At 42.8% G+C, this 24,218-nt stretch overlaps 1 protein-coding gene across 3 annotated transcripts in view; it reads left to right on the top strand.

The window, feature by feature from the left end:
• Positions 1 to 24,218, top strand: part of AFAP1 (actin filament associated protein 1) — a 388,894-nt gene that overhangs the window by 363,010 nt on the left and 1,666 nt on the right. For all 3 annotated transcript variants that reach the window (XM_030191154.1, XM_030191156.1, XM_030191155.1), the window contains 2 exons: positions 2,901 to 3,091; positions 7,641 to 7,802. In XM_030191154.1, coding sequence (XP_030047014.1) covers positions 2,901 to 3,091; positions 7,641 to 7,802 — 353 coding nt within the window. The remainder of the gene's footprint in view (positions 1 to 2,900; positions 3,092 to 7,640; positions 7,803 to 24,218) is intronic.

Genomic DNA, 24,218 nt, shown 5'->3' on the forward strand with positions numbered 1-24,218 from the left:
GCACATGCTAAAAATTAGTGCACGCTAACCATGTAGATGCCCATTATGGGCGTCTACACGATTAGCACGTGCAAAAAAATGCTAACGTGCCTCTAGCTCGGCTTATGTGGGAGGATGGACATCTCCTAAACAGGAGGTGGTAAAGGCTCCCGCATTATTTCTTTTTTTTTTAGTGGTTGCGCACTAATACATTAGCGTATGACCAGAAAAAGAAATAATTTACGGCCATGCTAGAAATGGGCTTAGTGCGCAGGAAAGTTCCACATTAGGGTGTGCTAACCCATTTACTAGTGCAGTTTGACATGTTGTAAGCCTGTAGAATGTTTGATAGTGCAGCATATAAATTGTGAAGTAGATAAATATATAATTTGAATTAATGTGAATTAAATCTAACTCGGGTTAGTAAATAATGCCCTTTGATTGTACGCCCTCTGGGGAATGCCACTACCTGTTGTTCCAGAAATGTATCGCGCTTTGGGTCTTGGATTTGCAAAGACAATTAGTTAAATCCAAGATGTTTCACCTTGAAATCTATCTCCATGAACAGCAGTTAGCTGTCAAACAGAGAAAGTACTTTGTGTTGCAAGATGAGGGGAAAGTGAATTTATGCAAAAATATGTAAACTTATGAATATTACATCAGAAAATAATTGAGCAATGTTACCTTATTTTTAAGATTTTGCTGCTCCTGTTAAATTTTACTATATTTTTAAAAGCTTGAAACACAAACAATAGTGGGCAGTGTCTATTCCATAAAAAAAACAATGCCAAATTATTATCCAAAAAGAAAAAATATTAATATTAAATCAATATCTATCAATATGTCTTCAAGATGCTCTTTGATTTTGTTTTAAAAAAACTCCATACTTTAGACATTCTGGGGACTATTTACTTGCGATAAAGTTTTGTAGACACCATGAGTTAATGACCGCACCTCGAATATTGTGTTCAATTCCGGTCGCTGCATCTCAAAAAAGATATAGTGGAATTAGAAAAGGTGCAGAGAAGGGCGACGAAAATGATAAAGGGGATGGGACGACTTCCCTATGAGGAAAGGCTAAAGCAACTGGGGCTCTTCAGCTTGGAGAAAAGATGGCTGAGGGGAGATATGCTAGAGGTCTCTAAAATAATGAGTGGAGTGGAACGGGTAGACGTGAAGCGTCTGTTTACGTGTTCCAAAAATACTAGGACTAGGGGGCATACGATGAAGCTACAAAGTAGTAAATTTAAAACGAATCGGAGAAAAATTTTCTTCACTCAACATGTAATTCAACTCTGGAATTTGTTGCCAGAGAATGTGGTAAAGGCGGTTTACTTAGAGTTTAAAAAAGGTTTGGATGGCTTCCTAAAGGAAAAGTCCTTAGACTATTATTAAGTTGGACTTGGGGAAAATATTTCTGGGATAAGCAGCATAAAATGTTTTGTACTTTTTTGGGGATCTTGCCAGGTATTTGTGACCTGGATTGGCCACTGTTGGAAACAGGATTCTGGGCTTGATGGACATTTGGTATGCCCCAGTATGGCAATACTTATGCACTTATGTAAAACGTTTGCATGAACTATTGAGGGCATTCCAACAATTTGCCATTCAGTTAACACAGAGAAAAGTTCCTTACCGCACGTGAACAGAATGGCAAATAACATTGTACAGTTGGCTACACTTATTTAGGTGGTCATAACTGTGCCATGTTATCTCCTGTGTTAAATTGCGGTAATTCCCACCATGTTAACTGTAAGCCACATTCCCCACCCCTTTCCACATTAGCCAGTTACTGTGAACATTACAGCATGCTGACTGTTAAGTAACCCATGTTCACGGTTGGTGGATGCTGACTGCCATGCTATCAGGTAACACAGCCTAGTAAATAGTCCCTTCTGCACTTCAGAAACTGAAATAGTTCATATTTGACAACCAGAAACGCAACCCCCATTTGTAACAATAATAGATATAACAGAGGCCCGGTTTCCTGAAACCAGTTTAAAAAAAGGAACATTTACAATGTTTACACATGTGCAGTTTGGAGTAGAGAAATAATAGCAGGGACTTCTATTATATTGGCCCCTGAAGACCCTCTTCAGGATGAGCTCAGTTCAGATATACATATGCACAGGATGGGATAACCATGAATTGCTTTGGGGATTTATTGGTGTGGAGATCTTGGTTATATAAACAGCCCTGCTTGACCAAATATTCTGAACAGAATGTTTTAGAAAAAGTAAAAGCAGCAGTGTATCCCTTTCTTATTCCACCTGCTGGTGTTTCCTCTGTCTTGCTCCTCGTGTCTCTTTTTCCCTTCCTTTCTTCTTTGTTTCTCACTCCCTCACCTTTCTTCTCTTCTACTCTGTCTGTAGTCCTCCCATGTTGGACTCCTTTTTAATCACTTCTTTCCTTTCTCCTTCCTTCCTCTTGTTATTCTATGTTTCATCAATGTTGACCTTTTGGTATAAAGATTCAGTTCACCAAGCCAAGAAGGAAGATATAGTCCACAGGTATTTTCATCTCTATGTGAATAAATATGGTGAAGAAAACATAGCCCCCTCTCCCTACAAACACACAGTACCCATTTTCCTTCCATTAAGCTGATATTTTCTCTATTGGGACAAGGAAAGGATGGGATTCCCTGCCCCGCAGCAAAAACAGACATCTACTCTTTCATCTGTTTGAAATAGAGAGCACTGTTTATAAGTTTGATACCCCTGAGGTTTGGAATGGCGTGTCTGTTTTTTTTGGAGATCCTGAATAAAACAAGGGTGTCCTATGTGTGTTCACTGTAAAGCAAATGCTTCTCTTGGAAGTACTGGTGCACCACTGTTTTAAAAGAGAGATTAGTTCTATACAAGTATTGTATGTCATCTTTGGCATTCTGTTCCTATTGCTGAAAGCATTCATCTGAATTTCAGGCAGGAAGGCCCAAGTTATTCTTGAAGACAAGTTAAAGAAGTTAGAAGAGGAATGTAAGCAGAAAGAAGGAGAACGTGTAAGCCTGGAGTTAGAGCTGACTGAGGTCAAAGAGAGCCTAAAGAAAGCCCTGGCTGGAGGAATCACGCTGGGGCTGGCAATAGAACCAAAATCAGGGTCATCAAACCCCCAGGTACGTCCCAAGCTGAACTACTTGCAAAAATGTTATGCAGAATGACTTTGGTTTATAAACATGTAACAGAAACTAGGCAAATGCTTTTCTAAAATATTTACTCTTTTTACATCCTCGTGATTACTGTTCTAGAAAATACCAGGTGCAATATTTAAAAGATTTGGAGACACAAACGTACAAGCTCACACATGAGCTAATATGGAGATGTGAGTGCACATTCTGAAATGTGCAGCCATTCCCATATCTGAAATCTTATGTTACAGAATTCACTAACAGGTATATGTGACTAGCTGCACACATTGAAGCTTTCAACAATGCCTGCTGTGATAGCCATAAAAAATATAAGGCAATCCTACTGCATTATCCATGTGGCCTAGGTTAGGGAGGCTGTTTTTAAAAATAACAAAAGAATACTTCTTTATCGTCCCAGAAGACCAGTCCAGATATTTATGTGTGCCTTTGCTTGCCAGCAGATGGAGACTGAGAACCACTAAACTAGTGACATCATCCTGTAAGTATCCTGTGCAGTTCCTTACTAGTCAGTATTTCTCAGTCTCCAGCAGGTGGTAGGTGAAGATTCTTGTGCAGTCTGTGGCTGATCTGGTAGGTCGGTCTGGGAAAGTTAGTGTCTAAGTTATTGTTAATGTGGATTCCCCTACTAGCGAGAGAGAGAGGAAAAAAAGGTTCTCTGAAGGACTTGGAGCTGCTACTGGGCTGCTCCAGTTGGTCTGGGTCTATCCCACTTTCCCCATCACCATTGAAGCCCCTCTGGGGATTCTGGCTGCTTGTGCCTCGGTCCTTCTGCTACTGAGAAACAAGATTCAACTGCTATTGAGAAAAAATAGTTTAAGCAGGCATGGTGTTGTGCTAGGAGAGCAAGATGATGGTTAGGCAGAAGCAGCACTAGAAGTTTAGGCCATGTGGGGGGAGGAGGGAGAAGGAGAATGACCTTACCCCTGTGCTGCTGAGGCTGTGTGAATGAGCAGTGGTTGAGCAGTGTGGCTCGGGCCACAGAGTGCATGGCAGCTCAAAATTGTGTGGCAGCCACCGCTCAGGCTCTTCAAGTTGGTGGTCCTGCATACGTTCAGTGCAGCGCTCTGGCACAGCCCACCCCTCTTCCGGTCAGCACAACCATCTGAGAGGACCCATGTGGGATTATTCCCTTAGCAGTGATTTTCCCACAGCAGATGATTTTGGTGGGAAATGCCACTATTTTAACTACTCCTGGAGAGGAGGCATGACAAGAACCTCCAATTCTGAGCCATTCAGATGAGCAGGAAGTACCTGAGGCAGACAAACAAACAGGCAGGAGATAGCTGTTGCTGGCACTGGAGTACACAGTGCAGGAGATCTCTCCTGTTTGTGTTTCTCATGCTTATTGAAGAAAGGTTCGGTGGCTGAGGGTCCATCAGAGCAGTGGCGTAGCCAAGGGTGGCCCAGGCCCACCCACTTTGATCTCAGGCCCACCAGTAGCAGCACACCTATGATGTGGCCAGCAGAGATTCCCAAGCTGAAAACTCCCAACTACTGTCCCTGCTGCATACCTTATAAATAGCAGAACTTCACTTGCAGGAAGCAGTGACTGATACATACTGCTTACACCGGCCCCACAGCCTTCCCTCTGACGTATTCCCGCCTATGCGGAAACAGGAAGCTGCATCAGTGGGAAGGATGTGGGGCCTACATGAGTAGGGTGTATTAGTTGCTCGTCACTGCCGGTAAAAATCTGAAATTTAAAAGGTGTGCAGGGGAGGGGGGATATTTGAGAGGCCATATGGCATGCAGGCGAGAGGAGAGACCAAATCACCTATGGGATGGGATGGGATTCCCATAGGGTTCTTCTGCCCACCCATCTTGGGCCCAGGCCCACCCAAAATTGGGTGTCTGGCTACACCCCTGCATCAGAGACAGCAAGAGGGTGGAATTCCCTTAAAGAGGGAAGCCTCACTTTTGGGGGGGATATTGAATTTCTAGAGTGAGATTTGCTGAGATCAGCAGGATCAGTGAGTCTGGATGGGAAGCCTTGTCGGGGAATAGGAGGAGTGGTTGGAGAAAGATGAGGTGCCTCCAGGGGAATACACCTCAGTGGTTAAGATCTTTCATAGGGACAAATTGTCCTCCTTGATAGCCCAGGTTCTGTCAGCTTTGAAAATTTCAGAGATGGAGCCACTGGAAAATGTGAAGTCAGAAAATCCACTATTGGAAGGTATTAAGGAGCTAGTTCAAGTCTTTCCAATGCATAAGGCTCTTAAGATGATAGCTGTGGGGTGGGACACCCCAGATGCAGGGCTCAAGGTGGCAAGATCTATGGCAAGGCTGTATCTCATTTTAGTAGCAGAGGAGAAGGATTGTTTCTTTCCAGAATAGATACCGTGGTCTCATCTGTTACCAAGATGACAACTGTACCAATGCAGTAATCTCCTAGTGTTACCAATAGTGTTAATATTCTTGGTAGTCCTTTGTTTAGCAAAGAGCATCTTAGAGCTGCAGGCCTTGTCATGTCGAGAGCCCTTCTTGTTAATGTCTGTTGAGAAGATGGTCATTTATCCCATTCCTTCCTTTCTCCCTAAGGTGGTGTCTTTGTTCCATGTGAATCAGTCTGTTTCTCTCCCAGTGTTTCAGAAAGATAGTGCAGGAAGGGATGCAAGCAGGCTTCATCAGTTGGCAATATAAAGGATGTTTGCTTGCTACCTAAAGAGGACAGAAAAGTTTCATCATTTAGATAAGCTGCTTGCTTTGTCTGGAGGAGTTTGAAAAAGAGAAGCAGGATGGATTAAGTGGATTAAGGAGGCAATGTATCCACATATATTGCCAAGGGGCTCCCAGTCCCACTAGAGGTCAGGCCTCATCCTAGGTGGAGCATAGCCTGGTTCCTCCACAAGAGATCTGTAAGGTGGCCACCTAATCATCTCTGCATTGTTTTGTGTGCCATTATAAATTGGATGTGCAGGCTTTATAGAATGTGGCCTTTGGCACTAGAGTATTGATAGCAGGCCTGTCTGTTTCCCTTCCTTATTAATCACTGCTTTGGTATGGCCCAATCATTTGAACTGGTCTAGTGAGACAATAAGGAAGGAAAAATTAGGTCTTACCTGCTATTTTTCTTTCCATGAGTCCTTAGAGACCAGTCTAGAATCCACCCCTTGTGTGTGAAGGAAGAATATATTGTGTGCTGTTGCCAGTATACACTAAGCTTGACTTTGGTCCCCTACAGTATAGCCTTGGTTATATTTTTCATTGTTAGGGAGTTTGGTTGTTTCTGATTTTGCGAATTTGGGGGCATTATTGACTTTTTGTTGCTGTTATCGAAATATTAACTAACTAGGAAAAAAGGCCCGTTTCTCAGCGCAATGAAACGGGCGCTAGCAAGGTTCTATAATGGTAGGGGCCCCCTCCCTCCGTCCCTCTGAGCTGCTTGCCTGCCTCCGTGTGACCGTTGGACGTTGTTTGTGGTTCGCTCTGTGTAGGGAGGGGTTTTTGGGTTTTTTTTGCTGCGCCTCTGTGCCTGTGCCGTTTCCGTTTCGGCCCTCGAGTGTCATTGCTCCGCCCTCGACGTCATCACATTTTGATGCAAGGGCGGTGCAGACACTCAGGGGCACACCGGATATTATGGAATATATAGATGGTTGAGACCTAGGTTATGAAAGAACAGGTGCGCTAACAATAAACGGGGCATAACCCAACGCAAAGGGATTGAAGACAGGAGGAACCAAGTGGGGCTGGTAGTGGTGGGGTAGGTGGGGGGGGGGGGGCTGGGTGAATGAGTGGATGGGGAGGGTAGTTAGATGGGTTGGGGATTGAGAGTCTGGCTCGAGGGAACCTCAGATCTGATGCTGTACTGGCACATTACCTAACCCTGGAAACATGCATTAACTTTCCTGCTAGAGCAAGCAGTGTGTCATGCGAACTGACCCATAACCTGTTCTGCTTATGTAGCCTGTGACTTCATTTACATGGTCCATTATCTGTAACCCACCCACAATATATTGAATATAATCAATGACAATTCAGCAACTGCACTACTTAAGAGTCTTGGAGTCTTAACAAGGAGAATGCCATTCCCAAGCATTCTGCCAACCATCACCACTATAATAACCATGAGAATGCCATTCCCATGCATTCCCCATGACCACTGTAATAAATAACTGTGAAGGAATATTTGAAATTGAACTTGAATGGATAGGCCCCTACTGTAAAAAGATGGTTCAACATTTTGAATATAAAAACACATGACCCATCAGACCTGCCCTTTCCTGAGCTGCTGACCCATGACCCTTTGACCCATTGCTTGTTCTGTTTCCTGCACATCTGACCTGAGGAGGAGTTTTCTACCATGAAAAAAAATATGTAAGCTAAGCCAGAGGTTCCTACACCCCCCAAGCAGTGCGGGAAGAGGTCAAGCAGAGTGCATAGAAAGGTCTTGAAATCCAATGCAATTTATTGGCCTTTCTATTTAAAAAATAAATAAATACGTTTCCTTCCATTTCATGGGGATTTGAATGCAAGAGAGAATACCAAACCTGAGGTATATGTTCTTTTTCCCTGCCAGTCTCCTGTTTTTAAGCATCGGACAATGGAGAATTCCCCTGTGTCCAGTTGTGATACCAGTGACACTGAGTGCTCGATGCCAGTGAACAGAGCGGCAATCCTGAAGAAGCAACCATCTGCAAAAACATCCCCTGTTCGAGGCCATGTACTACGAAAAGCCAAGGTGAGACATAAGGCTGTGCAGTAATTTTGTTGTCCAGTTTCAAATTAACATGTCACTCCTATGTGTGTATAGAGAGAGGTAGAGATATACATATAAGACCAAATTCTATAAATAGCACCAAAATAAACCGCACTAAGTGTTCTATAAATGGCGCTGAAAGTTAGGGGCCGTGGATAGAAAACGCTTAGCGCCGGAAACGGCACCTAACTTTAGACACGAGGATTTACAAAAACAAGCCTCAGTTGCCCCAGGTAAGTCACAGGCTTTTACATTACACAATATTGTATAACAACCATAAAGGGCTACTCTCAATGGCTTGTATAACGCTGTAAAAACAGTAGTGGGAAGCAACTATATTACAAAAATCAAGAGAACAAACCACTACTGAAAAAAACTGCCTTTAAAATAACATTATACACCCAGCGTACTCTCTACTTAATTTTCCACTAATGTTGTTCAAACAGTTCATAGGATAAAGCCCGGCATGCCAAAAAAACACTCCAGTTAGCTTATAGCACAATATCCAGCTTTCCAATTTTGATGACTTTGTGACCATCTGAATCAAGCTGTCCAACATGCAAGCTGCCACTGGGCTCAAATCCAAGATCCCGACAAAGGCCTCCTTGTTTCACTGAACTGCTTCAGGAGGTAGCCTTTTTAGAACAGTAGATTTTGATATTTTGTGGATTTAACGTCTGCTCTTCCAGATTTCGATTCTAAATCTGGTAGAGTGCCGTTTATAGAATTTCAGGGATATTGTAATGCTGTAAGGTCCACTGCTCGTACGCAGCCCACTCCGGAAGATCCTGAGATTTTCCTCTTGGGAGTAAGGGGGAGCGTTTTCCCCTCCCTTGTTGTTCGCTTAAGAGGGTTCGTCCTTTCTGCTCTGTACCTTAAGCAAAAATGTTTATACCACAAAATGAGGAGTGTGAATTCAGTTCCTTCAAACACCATGCAGTCAGTTTGAAGCCTGATGCATCAAGGGTTTAATTTTAATGTAGTCTTGCTAATATTGCAGCATGAACCTTGCAGAGAAAGGTAAATTTCCAGCCATGATGTTCACAAGCTTAAGTTAAACAGTAACACAACTGCTTAACATAACTGATAAAATTCGGCATCGCTATCTGTATCGCCAAATCTAAATGAAACATAAAACTTAGGGCTTCTTTTATTGAGTCATGCTAACAGCTTCCGATGCGTAATGCCGACAAAGCCCGTTCACTTTGAATGGCCTCCATCGGCATTGCCACGTAGCTTGATAAAAGAGGCCCTTAGATGGGGTAAATTCTCAAAAGATTGCCAAATTGTAGGAGCGGGGATGACACACACTAAGCTCAAATTCTGTAGCGGCAGTAGTGTGCAACTGCCATTTTAGAATGCTAATGTAAGTCTGTATTTATGCGCCTAATTTCAGGTGCGAGCACGTATGCCAGCTCAGCAACCGGTGTAAATGCTGGCACCTAATTGTAGGCAGTTAGGCGCACAAATGATGGGACCCGCCCATATCTCTCCCAGGTCCACAACTCCCTTTGAATGTGCTCTATAGAATTTGAGCATGCAACTTATAGTGGCTAATTGCTGTTACACATGTAACTGCTAATTGGCGCTAGTAGCCAAAGATTGACTGTTAACTCCACTTAACAGTCAATTATTTGAATTGCTATGCATGCGACTGACTATATTCTGTCGCTTGTGCGTGTAAATTTGTGAGCTGATTCGAAATTTGAGTGCGGAAGTTTATAGAATTAGGGGGTTAGTGGCTGAATGCCACCTTTATCTGGTTAACTTTTTGACCTGCTCTAGCTCCTCCCTTAAATTGACCCACAAATATACAGATAATAACGGACCATTTAGCAATTTAAACGGCTCAATATTATCAGGATATTTTTTGAAAATACATAGATAAGCCCTCGCCTCTGTGTCATTACTTCCCCAGCCTCGTGTTCTCTGTATTTTACTTCCTTCTTAAATTTCTCATCCCATCATCAGCCCCAGCTCCTTCTGTATCACTTATCCCTTTGCCTCCTCCAGTCCCTTTCTTACATTTTATCTCCTAAACAGGCCCTCATTTCTTCACTAACTCCCACCCCACCCCATCCCCACCACCATTTCTACCTTCTCTTACCTCTTTCAAAGACCAGCCCCCTTCCTTTGTCTTTCACCTGTTCCATAGTCCTTTGTCCTTTTCGTCTGCTTCCCAACCCTACAAGTTCTGCAAGCAAGCCAGATCTTCTCCCCATATTTGTGCACCCTGCCTGATAGCCTTACTCATACCTTTCACCTAGTCATCTAGTCTCCATTGTCCTCCTAATCCCTGGTCAATTTCTTAGTCCCCATTATCCTCCCATCCCTCTCAGCTAATCCCCATTCTTCTACTCTACCCAGTCCCTGAGTCTTTACTCAATATCTCACCAAGCCCTGAGTCCCTATATACCCTCCCAGTATCCAACTAGTCTTTGAATCTTGTCTGTCTTCTGGTCCCTCAGCCAGTTCCTGCTTTCCTGTGTCCCCCATGTCCCCAGTATCAACCCTCCTGCTTCCATATTTATTTATTTATACAATCTTATATCCCACAATTATCCAAAAACAAGTTTCAGTTCAGTGTGGCTTACAATTAACGAGGGATTACAATGTGATATTCGATTACATGTGTTGAGGAACAGTTAGTGACTTATGTGGTTAATCATAAGCTGTCTTAAATAGATCTGTTTTCACTTCTTTTCTGAACTGGAGAAATGCTTCTTATATCCTTGGGGATTGATTCCACCATTTGGAACCCAGGTAGCTAAACCCAGCTGTGTAGATGGATTTGTAGGTGATGTTGTTGCAGTTGGTTAGGTGTAGTAATAAGTAGCTCCTGGTTCCTGGGTTTGCGTTTCTTAGTGATAAATCTATCACATCTAGCATGTAGTCAGTGGACATGCCAAACAGTATTTTGAAGATTAGAGTGCTGATTTTGAAGAACAGTCTAGCCTTACTTGACAGCTAGTGTAACATTATAAGAAGTGGAGTTACTCTTTTATATTTTGACTTTTTGAATATTAATCTTGCTGCCGTGTTTTGGACGATCTGCAGTGATTTTAACATGCTTTCTTTGCATCCTACATATGCTGCGTTGCAGTAATCTAGTTGTAGTAATATCAGAAATTGCTACAAGACAGAATACTTGTCTGGGAAAGTAGTCTCTAATCCTTCTCAGTTTCCATAACGTTTTGATGTCACTGCTGACCTGGTTTTCTAGAAATAAATGCTTGTTCATAATGTTTCCTAGTATTTTTAGTTGCCGTTCAGTAGGGTATGTTATTTGGTCTATTTTTAACTTTTGGAAGGAAGTAGGATTGTGTGAGCTGGATAGTAGCAGTAATTTGGTTTTCTCTCTGTTTAGTTTAAGTTTGAAAGTTTTGGCCCATTCTTCCATGAGGTCTGTTCCTTTTTTTTTTTTTGCCTTGTCCGATATCTCTGTGATATTTTTATTGAATGGTATATAAATAGTAACATCATCAGCATATATGTATGGACTGAGTCCCTTGTTCTCCAGTTTCTTTCCGAGTGGTGTTCATAATATTAAATAGTATTGGTGATATGGATGAGCCTTGTGGTACTCCACATTCTGGGATCCAGGAGGCTGAGAGCTGGTTGGACATTTTTACTATGTATGATCTGGTTCTCAAGAAGCCATTTATCCAGTTTACCACTGTACCACTGATTCCCATGCTGTCTAGCAAGGTCATTAGTGTTGTGTGGTCTACTACATCGAATGCACTTGACATATCAAATTGTAGTAGTAGAATGTTCTGACCTTGGCACATCAGTCTTCTGAATGTATTTATGAGCATGGTTATGACTGTTTCCGTGCTGTACAGTGGTCTAAAACCTGATTGGGAGTTATGGAGGATTGAAAATTGCATCAAGTATTCCATGAATTGTTGTGCTACTAGGCCCCTCATCGTTTTGGTCAGTTGTGATTTAAGCCATTGGTTTGTAATTTGTGAGGTCATTAATTTTGTTTGCGGCATTTTTGGGGATTGGGGTGAGTATGATGTTGCCCTTATCCGAGGAGAATTGACCATTCAAGAACATATATTCTATGTGTTCTGTGTAGCATTGGATAGACCAGTCTGGTGGATTTTTCATCATGTAGTTAGGACAGCTGTCTAGTATACATCTGGCATGTGCGTACTTTGTTAATATTGCTTTGACTGTTTTGGCTGTGGGTATTCTGAAGTAGGACCATATTCTGTCTGCCTTGATATGGTCATTGTCTGTTTCATGTTCGTGTAAGAATTCTGTGAGTAATGTTTGCGGTGCATCAAGAGTCAATCTTATTTTTGCTCAAAATATTGTGCGAGCTCGTCTGCCGTTGGTGGGATCTCATTTGTTGTTAGTAGGTTTTTTGGGTGTGTAGTAGGTTGTTCATAAATTCATATATTTTTTTCGTGTTGATCTGTTCTGGGTGCATGTATGTGTTGTATTATTCCGCTTTGGCTTTCTTTATCCTGTGTTTATATGTTCTTAAGGCTTTTCTCCAAGTTCCTTTGTTCAGTTCTGTTTTGTTTTTGGACCACTTCCTTTCTAGTTTCCTGCAAATTTTTTTTCATCTCTATTAGCTCATTCGTGAGCCAAGGACTATTTTGTTTTTTGCTTGTTTTTGTTTTGGGTGGTGCTATTTTGTCCAGTATGTTTGTGCTTAATTTGTCCCAATTCCTCATGAAGTGGATGTTGTTTGGTGTCATATCTGTTTGTTCATTCTGTGCTGTTGACCATAAGTTATTGTTGTCCACCTTCCCTCTAGTTATGAAGTTTTTTTTTTTTATTTTATTTTTATATTTCAAGAAGTCTTTATTGAATGTTAAATTCAACACAAAAAGCAACACAGCCTTCCATCCTAACAAAATGTTTTCAATAAGAATAAAATAATACAGTTCCTTTCTGCATTATACATGGTACTATCATTTTGCATACAACAATATTGAACAATTGAACTTCAACATTTTTAAAGTTTTAGAGGTATTAATTCCCCTTGCCTCCCCCCCTCCCATCCCTCCCCCCACCCCCTGCATGAGTATGGCTCAATGTTCTCCTGTCCACAGGATCTAGATATCCTTCTCCTTCCATTATGGATATTGTTCCAAGAAGGTACCCCAAACAGCTTGCCATTGATTCAGCTTGCGTTTTCGTTCTGCTAGTAACCTTTCCATTTCACAAACATATTTTAACTTTGAAATCCATCTCTCAATGGAGGGTACACCCTTCTGCTTCCAATAAGCAGCCAAGACCTGTCTAGCTACTCCGGTCGCCAGTCTCACCAGAATCTGTTGGCTATGTGTTAACCCTCCTACTTTAACAGAGAACAGAAAAATTTCTGGAGTCCACCTAAAGGTATTTCCTACCCATCTCTGCAGTCTACTATGTACTGTTTTCCAATACGCTTTAATTTTGCCACATGTCCACCACATATGTCCCATTGTTCCTTTTTGACCACATCCTCTCCAACACATTCCTGAGCCTGCTGGATATATTCTTTGGAGGCGTGCCGGAGTGAGGTACCAGCGGAACAATACTTTTATTGCATTCTCTTTTAACGGTACATGTACCGACACTCCTCCTGCCCCCTTTTCAATCCTTTCCCAGTCCTTTTCCCCCAGGGCCATTCCCAGCTCGCTATTCCAGCTCTTTCTATGGAGGCAATATCGAGGAACCTGTGCACTGATGCATTTATATAATCAGCTGATCAATCCACCAGAGGACTCAGTCCCCTCACAGATATCCTCCAGACTAGACCTTTCCCGTTTTATGACCTCTCTCACTGCCTTTGTTTTGAGAAAGTGGGTCAGCTGGAGGTATGCGTAAGTGTCTTCCTCCAATTCTGGATATTGTGATTGCAAACTTTGGAATGAGAGTATTTGCTCTGCTTCAAACATTTGGCCCCACTTCCTTAGACCTATGGCATACCATCGAGTAAATATCCCCGGTGTAGTTCCAGGCATAAAAAGTGGATTATATGCTATTGGAGATAAACTAGTGAGAATGCATTTCTTCTGAGGGAAGAGACTATCCCAATAGTAGAGGGTTACCCCAATGGAAGGACATTCACCCACCCCCAATACCCTAAAAGGTTTAGGGGTCCACATTAACGCTCCCAGAGGTGTATGCCCCAAAGAGTATTGCTCCAGTTGGACCCATTGCCTGTCTGGGTATTCTTGGTACCACTCAATCGCTACTTTCCCTTGGGCCGCCCTATAGTACCACATGAGGTTTGGGACCCCCAGCCCCCCCTTTTGTTTATCTTGATATAGTAAAGTACGCGATAAGCGTGGTCGCTTTCCTGCCCAGACGAACCGCATTATTTTATCCTGCAGCGTTGTTAAATATCGTCTTGGCATTAATACAGGCAGCGCTTGAAAGAGGTAGAGCAAACGAGGCAACACGTTCATTTTAACTATTGCTACCCGTCCAAACCATGAAAACACCATGTCCCCCCAGCATTCTAGGTCTGCCACAATGTCCCGTCCTAGTCTTTTGTAATTAGCTTGAAAAAGTTCCGATGTTTCAGAGGTCAAATTAACCCCCAGGTATCGTATATACTTAGAAGCCCACCGAAATGGAAAAGAAGTCTTTAAAGATTCCAAGTCCAGAGCCGGCAGTGTAATGTTAAGGGCTTCCGATTTGTTCATATTGACCTTAAACCCAGACACCGCTGAATATTCTTCAATAGTGCGTAGAAGGTTAGGAAACGATGTCAGTGGTCGTGTAATGAACAGCAAAACGTCGTCCGCAAACAGCGCCAGCTTGTGTGCCCTGCCTTCTATGGCCAAACCAAAAATACCCGGTTCTGACCGTATCCGAGATGCAAGAGGCTCCATTACCATTGCGAATAATAAGGGAGACAAAGGGCAGCCCTGCCGAGTTCCTCTGTGAAGAGCAAATAGCCCCGAGTTGCCCCCATTGACTCTCACACATGCCCTTGGAGATTCATAAAATGCTTGTATCCAGCCTCTGAACCGATTCCCAAACCCTAACACCTCTAGTGTCTTATACATAAATGGCCAATGTACCCTATCAAAAGCCTTTTCGGCATCTAAACTGAGAAGACACAATGGCCGCTGGCTTCGCTTTGCCAAATAGATAAGGTCTAATACTCTTCTAATATTATCCATAGCCTTACGGTGCGCAACAAAGCCCACCTGATCAGGGTGAATTAGTACTGGAAGCACCGGGGCCAACCTATTGGCCAAAACTTTGGCCAAAATTTTGACATCAGAGTTCAATACTGAAATAGGCCTGTAGGAGCCACATTCAGAGTGGTCTTTGTCCGGCTTAGGCAAGACCGCTATCCATGCCTCTTTCATAGATTGAGGCAGTATCTCCCCCCTTCCTACCAGATTGAATAAGTCTGCTAATAGTGGTGCCAATTCTTTAGCAAACATCTTGTAGAATTCATTTGGGAGCCCATCCAAGCCTGGGGACTTACAAGATGGCAAGCCATGAATAGCTTCCTGTATTTCTAAGGGTGTAACAGGACTGTCTAGTTGGGCCTGCTGTTGGAAAGTCAATGGTGAGAGGTCACTGTCCGCCAGGTACTCCTCCACAGAGTCCTCGGCAGGGTGTATCTCCTGATCATACAAAGCTTGGTAAAAATCCCTAAAACGTTTACGAATTTCCTCTGAGGTACGTATCAGGCCTCCCTCCCCATCGCGTATCTGTGTGATTGTACGATCTACCTTCTGCCTTCGTAGCTTTATGGCCAGAAGGCGACCAGCCTTATTTGTGTGTTCATAGGACCCCAACCGCTGTCTATTGTGCAAGTGGCTCAGCTGTTCCGAGTAAATGGAATCCAGCAACATTCTCTGATCTTTCAGTTCTTGTAAGATCTGTCGGGAACCATTTGCTTTGTGTTGTGCCTCCAGATTGTGTATACGGCCCATACACCCCCTAATCTGAGCTTTGCACATTCTAGATCTCTTACTAGCTAATTTCAAAAAATATCCCCTAGTGACAGCTTTCATCGCGTCCCATACCACATTGAGATCAGGCCCAGATTCCTTATTAAACTCCAAGTATTCGTGTAATACCGCTCTATACCCCTCTGCCACCTCCCCTTCCTGTAACAAACTGGTATTAAGTGTCCATCTCTTATCCTTATATTCTACCTTTATTTTCGGAAGTACCACCCAGACTGGAGCATGATCAGATAGAGTTTTACTGCCTATTGCTGCTGTAGGGCCCCACTCCACTAGAGTTGTGTCTAAGAAAATGTAGTCAATACGTGAATACGTTCCATGTGGTGATGAATAGAATGTATAGTCCCTATCCTTCATGTGTGTCAGTCTCCAAATGTCCAGAGTGCCCAGGGAGTATGTGAAAGAACCCAACGCCTGTGAATCTTTAATACCCTCTAACTTATGTTGCCCTGAACGATCGAGACTAGGGTTCATCACTGTGTTAAAATCCCCCCCCACAATCAATGTGCCCCTAGTAAATGCTGCCAATGCCAGTTTCAGCTTCGCAAAAAACTCCACCTGTCCAACATTTGGGGCATATATCGATGCCAAAGTTAGGTCCACCTGGTCTATTTTGATATGTAAAAATATATATCTCCCCCCAGGATCTTTTTTTACCTCTAAAACCTGTATAGCCAGGGATGAATGCATCAGTATTGCAACCCCCCCTGCCCTTGAGCCCTCGGAGGATGCACAGTGGACTACTGGAAACACCGGATGAGTGAGAAGTCTCTCATGCTTTCGTCTTAAATGTGTTTCTTGCAGGAGGACTATATGGGGACTATGGTGTTGCAGCTCCTTAAATAGTTTCTGTCTCTTCTGTGGCATATTCAGACCTTTAACATTATAGGATAGTATCTTTAGGTCTGTGGTCATGTCTTAATCATACAGTTATAAACATAGCATTCCAACCTTACAGGCTTAGCTACATACACTTTCCATATGGACTCCCTTCCTTTCAAGCCATTCCCTCCGCCCACCCCCCCTCCCACCTCCCTTTGTTCTCCCCCCCCTGCCCACATTATATCTCCCCTTCCCCTTATTTGTTACACCACCCAGAGACTAGTTCCTCCAAGTGGGATTAGAAAGAAATGACCCACCTCCCGGTTAAGTCCCCCGCCCGCCCCTCCCCCCATGGTGTCCTAAGCAGCTCTAAATCATCACTTGCATTTAGAGTTCCTGCACAAATCATACTTTCTTACACCTCCTACCCCAAACCTTCAAACATGTCCCTAGTAGACAATACACATACTTTCTTAAGTCATGTCCTTACAGTCCGTGGACTCGCTAGACCAGTCCGGTGAAATAAGGATCAGTCCCTTGCACTTTTCCTAGTGCAGCACAGATATTTCGTTGCCAGATCGTATCTCGAATGCCCCTTCAGCGCTTAGAGGCTGCGCGCTTAGTGGGTTCTGGCACTCTCTTCCATTTCTGCAGCTTGGCTCTGGTTACTGGTGCTACTGTCCCAGGTGGTATCTGCTGCGTCACCAGTCCCCCTTTGAATAACGCTTCCCATGCTTCTGCCAGATTTAACGCTCTGCACTTTATGCCCTGTAGCTCAAAATTCAAAGAGAAGGGGAATCCCCATCTATACTGCCTTTGATTTTTAATCAATATGTCCAGGGCGGGTTTCATCAGCCGTCTCTGCTGGAGAGTGTACTGAGAAAGATCCTGATAAACAGAAACCTTAGCCCCTCCATATTCCAGGTCTTTTGAGTTCCTTGCTCGGGCCAATATTCTTTCTTTAGCTTCATATTTCTGGAAGCGAACTATTATGTCTCTGGTTTGCTGTGCTTTCCGTGGGCCCAAGGCGCGATGCGCCCGTTCTAATTCTTCCGGTGCCGCACCGGCTTCAGCTCCCATCAGCATACTGCATATGGATTGGATAATCCGGGGCACATCTTCAGTCTCGCCTCCTTCAGGTATTCCACGAAAGCGTAAATTATTCCTGCGGCCTCTGTTTTCTAAGTCATCCAATTTATATTCGAGGTCTGCATTGCTTGTTTCTAGCCCCTGAATCAGTTCTGCATGCCTGTTCAGATGTTCCGCGTGCTCGTCCAGCTTAACCTCGGCCTCCTCCACCCTGCCCCCCAGCTCCTTCAGTTCTGAGCTCAAGGTATCCATCCGCTCCAATATCTCATCTTTTGAGTTCTTAATCTCCTGTTGTATATTAGATAAACAATTGCGGAGCTCGCCGGAGATACCTTTTTTTGATGGTGGAGAGCGGGTTTCTGCCATAGATAGGGCCGAATCTGAATCAGATGGTGAGGCCCGTTCAGGAGATTCATGATGGTGTGCACTTTTTCCACCCATGCTTTTCTCCCGCTTTTCAAGGTCCTTTTTACGGGTGGAAGCCGCTTTGCTCATGACGATTTCGCTGCTTGGGGTGCAGGGGTCACTGAACTCCCCTTTTATTTGATTCGGAGCTGCTTAAGATCGCTTTTGATCGCTGCAAACGGACTTTGGGAGACAGAGCAACGTGGCTAAGCGACCATCTCGGACGATGACGTCACTTCCTCCCCTCTAGTTATGAAGTTTTATGGTTTTCTTTGTTCGTTTTTCTTTCCGTTTGCTTTCCATTTGAGAGAGAAAGTGAGTTTGTTATGGTCTGACCATACCACTTCTTCCCATTTATGATTTTCTAGAATATGGTTGTTATTTGTGGAGAGCTTGTATGCTGATATATGTTTAGTAGATGGCCTTTTATGTGCGTTGATGTGGCTTGTAGTGTTTGAAATTCCATTGGTTTAGGAAGGTGGTTAGGTTTCTGGTGGTGTCGTGTTGATTTTCTAGGTGCTGGTTAATGTCTCCTATGAGGAGGACATCAGTGAAATTTATGCATGTGTTTGATACAAAGTCCATCAAGTCATCTTAAGCATTAGTCCAGCTTCCTGGGGGGTGGTAAATGAGTATACAACATAGTGGGCCTGATAGTATGTGATTTTGCATATTAGGATTTCAGTTGTTGGGGGTCTATGTTCAGCATTAGGTTTTACTGTGAAGTGGGCTTTGTATATTAAGGCAATCTTTTTGGTTCTGTTGAAATGTATGATTTTGTAGCCTTGTGGGCATATGTCAAGGATTGCTGGGTGATCTTTATGGTGCAGCCATGTTTCTGTTATGAATAGAAAGCCTAATTGTTCAGTTTCAATCCAGTCTCTGATGATGGTTGCCTTATTTACTACTGATCTAGCGTTTATGTAGCCTCTTGTAATAGAATTATCGATACTAAACAATAAGTATTAAACAATAAGTATGTATCCAGGGCCGTGCCAATGCAGTAAGCGGGGTAAGCAAGGCAGGAGGGCTGCCCTGCCGTCCGCTCACTTGCAAAATCTTTTGCCTGAAGTTGGGATTCACCTATCTCCCTTGCCCTCCTTTTCATGGCAAACCGCACGTGAAAGCAACGCAGCAGTATTCACTGAAGCAGGCAGGCTCTTCAAGTTATTTGAGAGAATGCAACCAGATTGCTATATATGCTTTGGTTTGGTGATAACTCCTCACTCAGGGTGAGCTTCAGAGCTTGAACAGCATTCAAATTAAAGAGAACCTGAAATTTTAAAAGTGCTAAAAATAAGTTTTAAAAGTATTAGCATTAAATCTAATTGCAGAATTCAGGTGCTGGGAGTCTGTACTTGGTTGTCATATGCTCAGATTTGTTTAAATCATATGCAAATTAGTCTGTTTTTGGGAGGTTCTCATTTGCATATTTATGGATAAAAAATGATGGAATGTTTACAGCCTTAATGTTAGGTCATGGCTCTGATCAGAAGTGTGGAGTTTGATCCATAAACGAAGGTTTTATCTAGTGTTTTTCACTAAAAATTCCCATGAGTGTCTGTATGTTAATCTGCATTCAAATAGAGCTCTCTGATTGGATGATCAGCTTCTGTTAGAAATCTGCCAGGAAGGGAACAGAGTGAGACATCAACTGACCGTCGGTTTGGCCAAGAGAGACATGCAGCTGTGAGTTCCTGTGTGTGTTGACTGAAATTATAAAAGAGTGCCTGATTATGTGGTAAATGAGAAAATATGAATGAAAAGAGGTTGGTGGAGATTGAAGTTTCTCTATTGAGAAAAGGATCTGAATATTTCAGGATTACTTGAAGTTTATGAAGAATAGAAAAGGGTGAAGTTCAGTTTAAGAGTGTTTAAATCCTATAAGCTATATAAAAGCTAGGTAGATTTAAGTGACTGTAAGCAAGGAAACCTTAATATTTGATCTGAAATAAATATTTGATCTGAGATAGTTGATCAGAGATAAATGTTTGATCTGAATTATATCCTGTGGTGCAAAGGAGATTAGAAAAAGAATCTTTGGAAACTAAGAGGACTTTGCTCACATTTTGAATTAGCATTCCTATTTTGAGTTGGAAATCTTTGAAGTGTTATGAAAATACATTTTGCTTTAATGAAATTGCTAAACTTTAGAGTCAGAGACTTATCAATGAGGGATACATACAGTGCTATTTTTTCCTGCGGTCCGGCTTACTTGCCTGCTCCCTTCTGTTCCTGCTCTGCTAGATGGAGGGGGGGGGGGGGGCGCCAACTGATAGTCTGCAGGGGGGCACCAGAGACCCTAGGCACGGCCCTGTATGTATCGTTTTTAGTTCTGACACATTGTACGATTTTCAATTGTTTGTGAGTTGTGTCTTTTCTGAGTTTATGTTTGTTTTGTGGCTTGTGGTTTGGCTCTCCTAGTTTGTGATATGAATGTCATCTAGCTGAGATGAGTACCGGGATTTTATTCCAGTTGTCTAGGGCAGTAACTTGCAGCCTGGTTGTTCACAGTATTATCAGGTAGTACCAGAGCCATACGTTTTGCTTTATGGTAAGTTGTCACACGCCGCAGCTATCCTTTATTCCTTCTTACAAATACTAGATGGGGTAAATCTATTGAGTACATAAGTACATAAGTAATGCCATACTGGGAAAAGACCAAGGGTCCATCGAGCCCAGCATCTTGTCCTCGACAGCGGCCAATCCAGGCCAAGGGCACCTGGCAAGCTTCCCAAACGTACAAACATTCTATACATGTTATTCCTGGAATTTTGGATTTTTCCAAGTCCATTTAGTAGCGGTTTATGGACTTGTCCTTTAGGAAACCGTCCAACCCCTTTTTAAACTCTGCTAAGCTAACCGCCTTCACCACTTTCTCCGGCAACGAATTCCAGAGTTTAATTACAAGTTGGGTGAAGAAAAATTTTCTCCGATTTGTTTTAAATTTACTACACTGTAGTTTCATCGCATGCCCCCTAGTCCTAGTATTTTTGGAAAGCGTGAACAGAAGCTTCATATCCACCTGTTCCACTCCACTCATTATTTTATATACCTCTATCATGTCTCCCCTCAGCCGTCTCTTCTCCAAGCTGTATAGCCCTAGCCTCCTTAGTCTTTCTTCATAGGGAAGTCGTCCCATCCCCGCTATCATTTTAGTCGCCCTTCGCTGCACCTTTTCCAATTCTACTATAGCACCTTTTCCAAATATGTAGGAGATGAAATTCCATATTGTGGAGGCGTAAAGCGGGTGCTATAGTTATCCCTTTTCTCAGCACCTGCCCAATATTCCTTCTCCAATATTCATTAATCTGCCTCCTCTTCCTTACTCCCAGCATCCATCCCTATGCCTTTCTCTTACCCTGATGCCAGCATCAGTCTGGTATTTTTAAAAGGTGAAAACAAGCACTTCCTCTTTCACACAATAGACAGGAAGTGCTTGTTATACCCTATAAAAACGTTGTAGACCTGGAAACAGTACCGTCAGAAGCAATGCATAGTGGTAGAGTTGAAGGAAGGTACTTCTGCTACAGTGAACATGTGAGCCTGTGAAGTAGGTTTTCAGTACCCCTAAACTTGGGTGCCCGAACCGGTTGCCTCAGTGGCTCACTTTTTAAACTGGCCCTGACTGTGCTGACATGGATCTAAGCTTTTGACCCTAGCTGTGCTCCTTTGTCATCACTGCTCACCTTTTTGGGAGTTGACCTGTCTTTAGAACTACATCAATCCATTGGTGAGTGACGGTCCGTACCACAAAAGGCTTGTATATCAGATACTCATGTAAGCCGCATTGAGCCTGCCATGAGTGGGAAAGCGCGGGGTACAAATGTAACAAAAATAAAAAATAAAAAAAATACTCCTGAAATTTCTCGGTTGTGGCCCACTTCAGGGCGAGAAGTTCCAATTTAAATGCACTGTAATTGTTATCATTCTTTTCTGACTTTCTTAATCCTCTGCTGGCATAAGCAATCACTCTTTCAACCCCATCTTGCACCTGGCTTAGAGTAAAACGTAGTATGTAGAGAGCAGATTGGACTGCAGAGTACTTTAAGAAAAAGAAAAAAAAAAAAACGAGTCACCTAGGGTTAGAAGATTTTGTTAGGTACAGAAACAAATTTGTTAGGATGATACACTACGTGCTACTGAAAATAAATCTTGCACAATTCAAATTAATATCACAGCAGTACAAATCTTTCACAAAGCCTCCTACATCAAGCTAAATATAAATGCACATAATTCAGTGTTGCTTGTACTGGGCTTATTAAAACCGATTGCCAAAACATAACACTTGTTGCACTGCAGTCATGCTGGACAGGTAGCTGAATATGAGATGGATTTCAGAGCAGTCCCAGTACCTGCTGGAGATCCCCACAGTTTGCCCCCTGAAGCTGATACACCAGTATTTGGTAAATGTTGAAACCAAAACAGGGTCCCAAGTACAAGGTCATGCACTTGGGTCACAAAAATCCGAGGGAACGATACAGTATAGGGGGTGTAAATAATTGTCACAAAATTGAATGCAGTGAAAAACAGGTTCAGGCTTCCTAAAGCAAACTAGGCCTCTAAAATCATAGCATCTCTCAGTCCTGATACTTCACTGAAGAAATGTGACAGCCTGCTTAACCTTGGCAGAGTTACAAAGTTGGCAAGGGTTGTGTATAGCTGGACATAGGCATACTGAGAAACTATAAAATTAATTGGGCCAGGTGAAGAAAAGTTCCATTTAAGGGTAAGCGAAGTTTGGAGATAGGAGAGCTGAAACTTGGTCATAATTGGATAAGAAATAAGAAGACTGAGACTTGGTCATGATTGGATAAGAGATAAGCAAACTTGCTAAGGTTGAAACTCGGTCCTAATTGGATGAAAGATAAGAAAAGTTAGAACTTGGGCATAATTGGATATATGTGCCAATTATGACGAAAGTGCAGGTGGGAAAGTGAAATGCTCATAGGGATCTATAGGACTAAAAGGTCTGCTACCTAAGCAGTGTTTTCGGAGAAGAAGAGTGAAGCCAACAACCTTTGAAGGCACATGTCATCAGTCGTGAAGTGTTGTTCTACCATGTGAATGTCTGAACTGCTGGTACTATCTTTGGGTAAGATGCTTTTGCTAATAAACTATCTTATTATATCTTTTGAATACTGGGTTTCCTCCTAATTACTGAATTTGCTACTGCCTAGACTGTAATTCTGACAGAGCAGATATAAGGTTAGAGTAATTAAATATTTAGAGGGGATATGCAGTTCTTTCCAGGTTAGTAGAAAGCCCATGCCGCTGCTGCCCAAACAGAAGAGGCAGACCTAATAAATAAACAGGGGTGAAGTGCTTCAGTATACGAAGGAAGAGCGGGACTTGGGGGTGATTGTGTCTGATGACCCTAAAGCTTCCAAACAGGTAGAAAAAGCGACGGTCAAAGCCAGAAGGTTGCTTGGGTGCATAAAGAGAGGTATGGCCAGCAGGAAAAAGGAGGTGATTGTGCCATTGTATAAGTCTCTAGTGAGGCCCCATTTGGAGTAATGCGTGCAGTTCTGGAGACTGCACCTACGGAAAGATATAAACAAGATGGAGTCAGTCCAGAGGGCGACTACGAAATTAGTAAGCAGTCTTGAATGCAAAAATTATAGGGACAGGCTTATGAACCTCAACATGTATATGCTGGGAGAGAGGAGAGATGATAGAAATATTTAAATATCTCAAGGGCATTTATGTACAAGAAGAGAGCCTTTTTCCAGTGAAGGAGAGCTCTGGAATGAGGGGGCATATGACAAAGTTAAGAGGGAATAGGCTTAGGGGTAACCTAAGGAAGTATTATTTCACAGAAAGGGTGGTGGAGGCATGGAATAGCCTCCTGGTGGAGGTGGTGGAGTCTAGGACTGTTCCAGAATTTAAAAAGGCGTGGGATCGCTTAGGAACAGAAAGAATTAGGGGTTACAGAGGATGGGCAGACTGGATGGGTCATATGGCCTTTATCTGCCATCATGTTTCTATGTTCTATGTTTCTAGATGGCAACCCAATAAAGTAAATATTTGCTCGATTGCACGCTGCTTAGGACATCCCTCCCCCTACTGACATTTAAATTGACTGGTAAATAAACCTGCTCTCTTTTTAAATGCACTTGCAAAGTGCTCTCTGATGAAT

Source organism: Microcaecilia unicolor, chromosome 2, assembly GCF_901765095.1.
Source record: "Microcaecilia unicolor chromosome 2, aMicUni1.1, whole genome shotgun sequence".
NCBI lineage: Eukaryota > Metazoa > Chordata > Amphibia > Gymnophiona > Siphonopidae > Microcaecilia > Microcaecilia unicolor.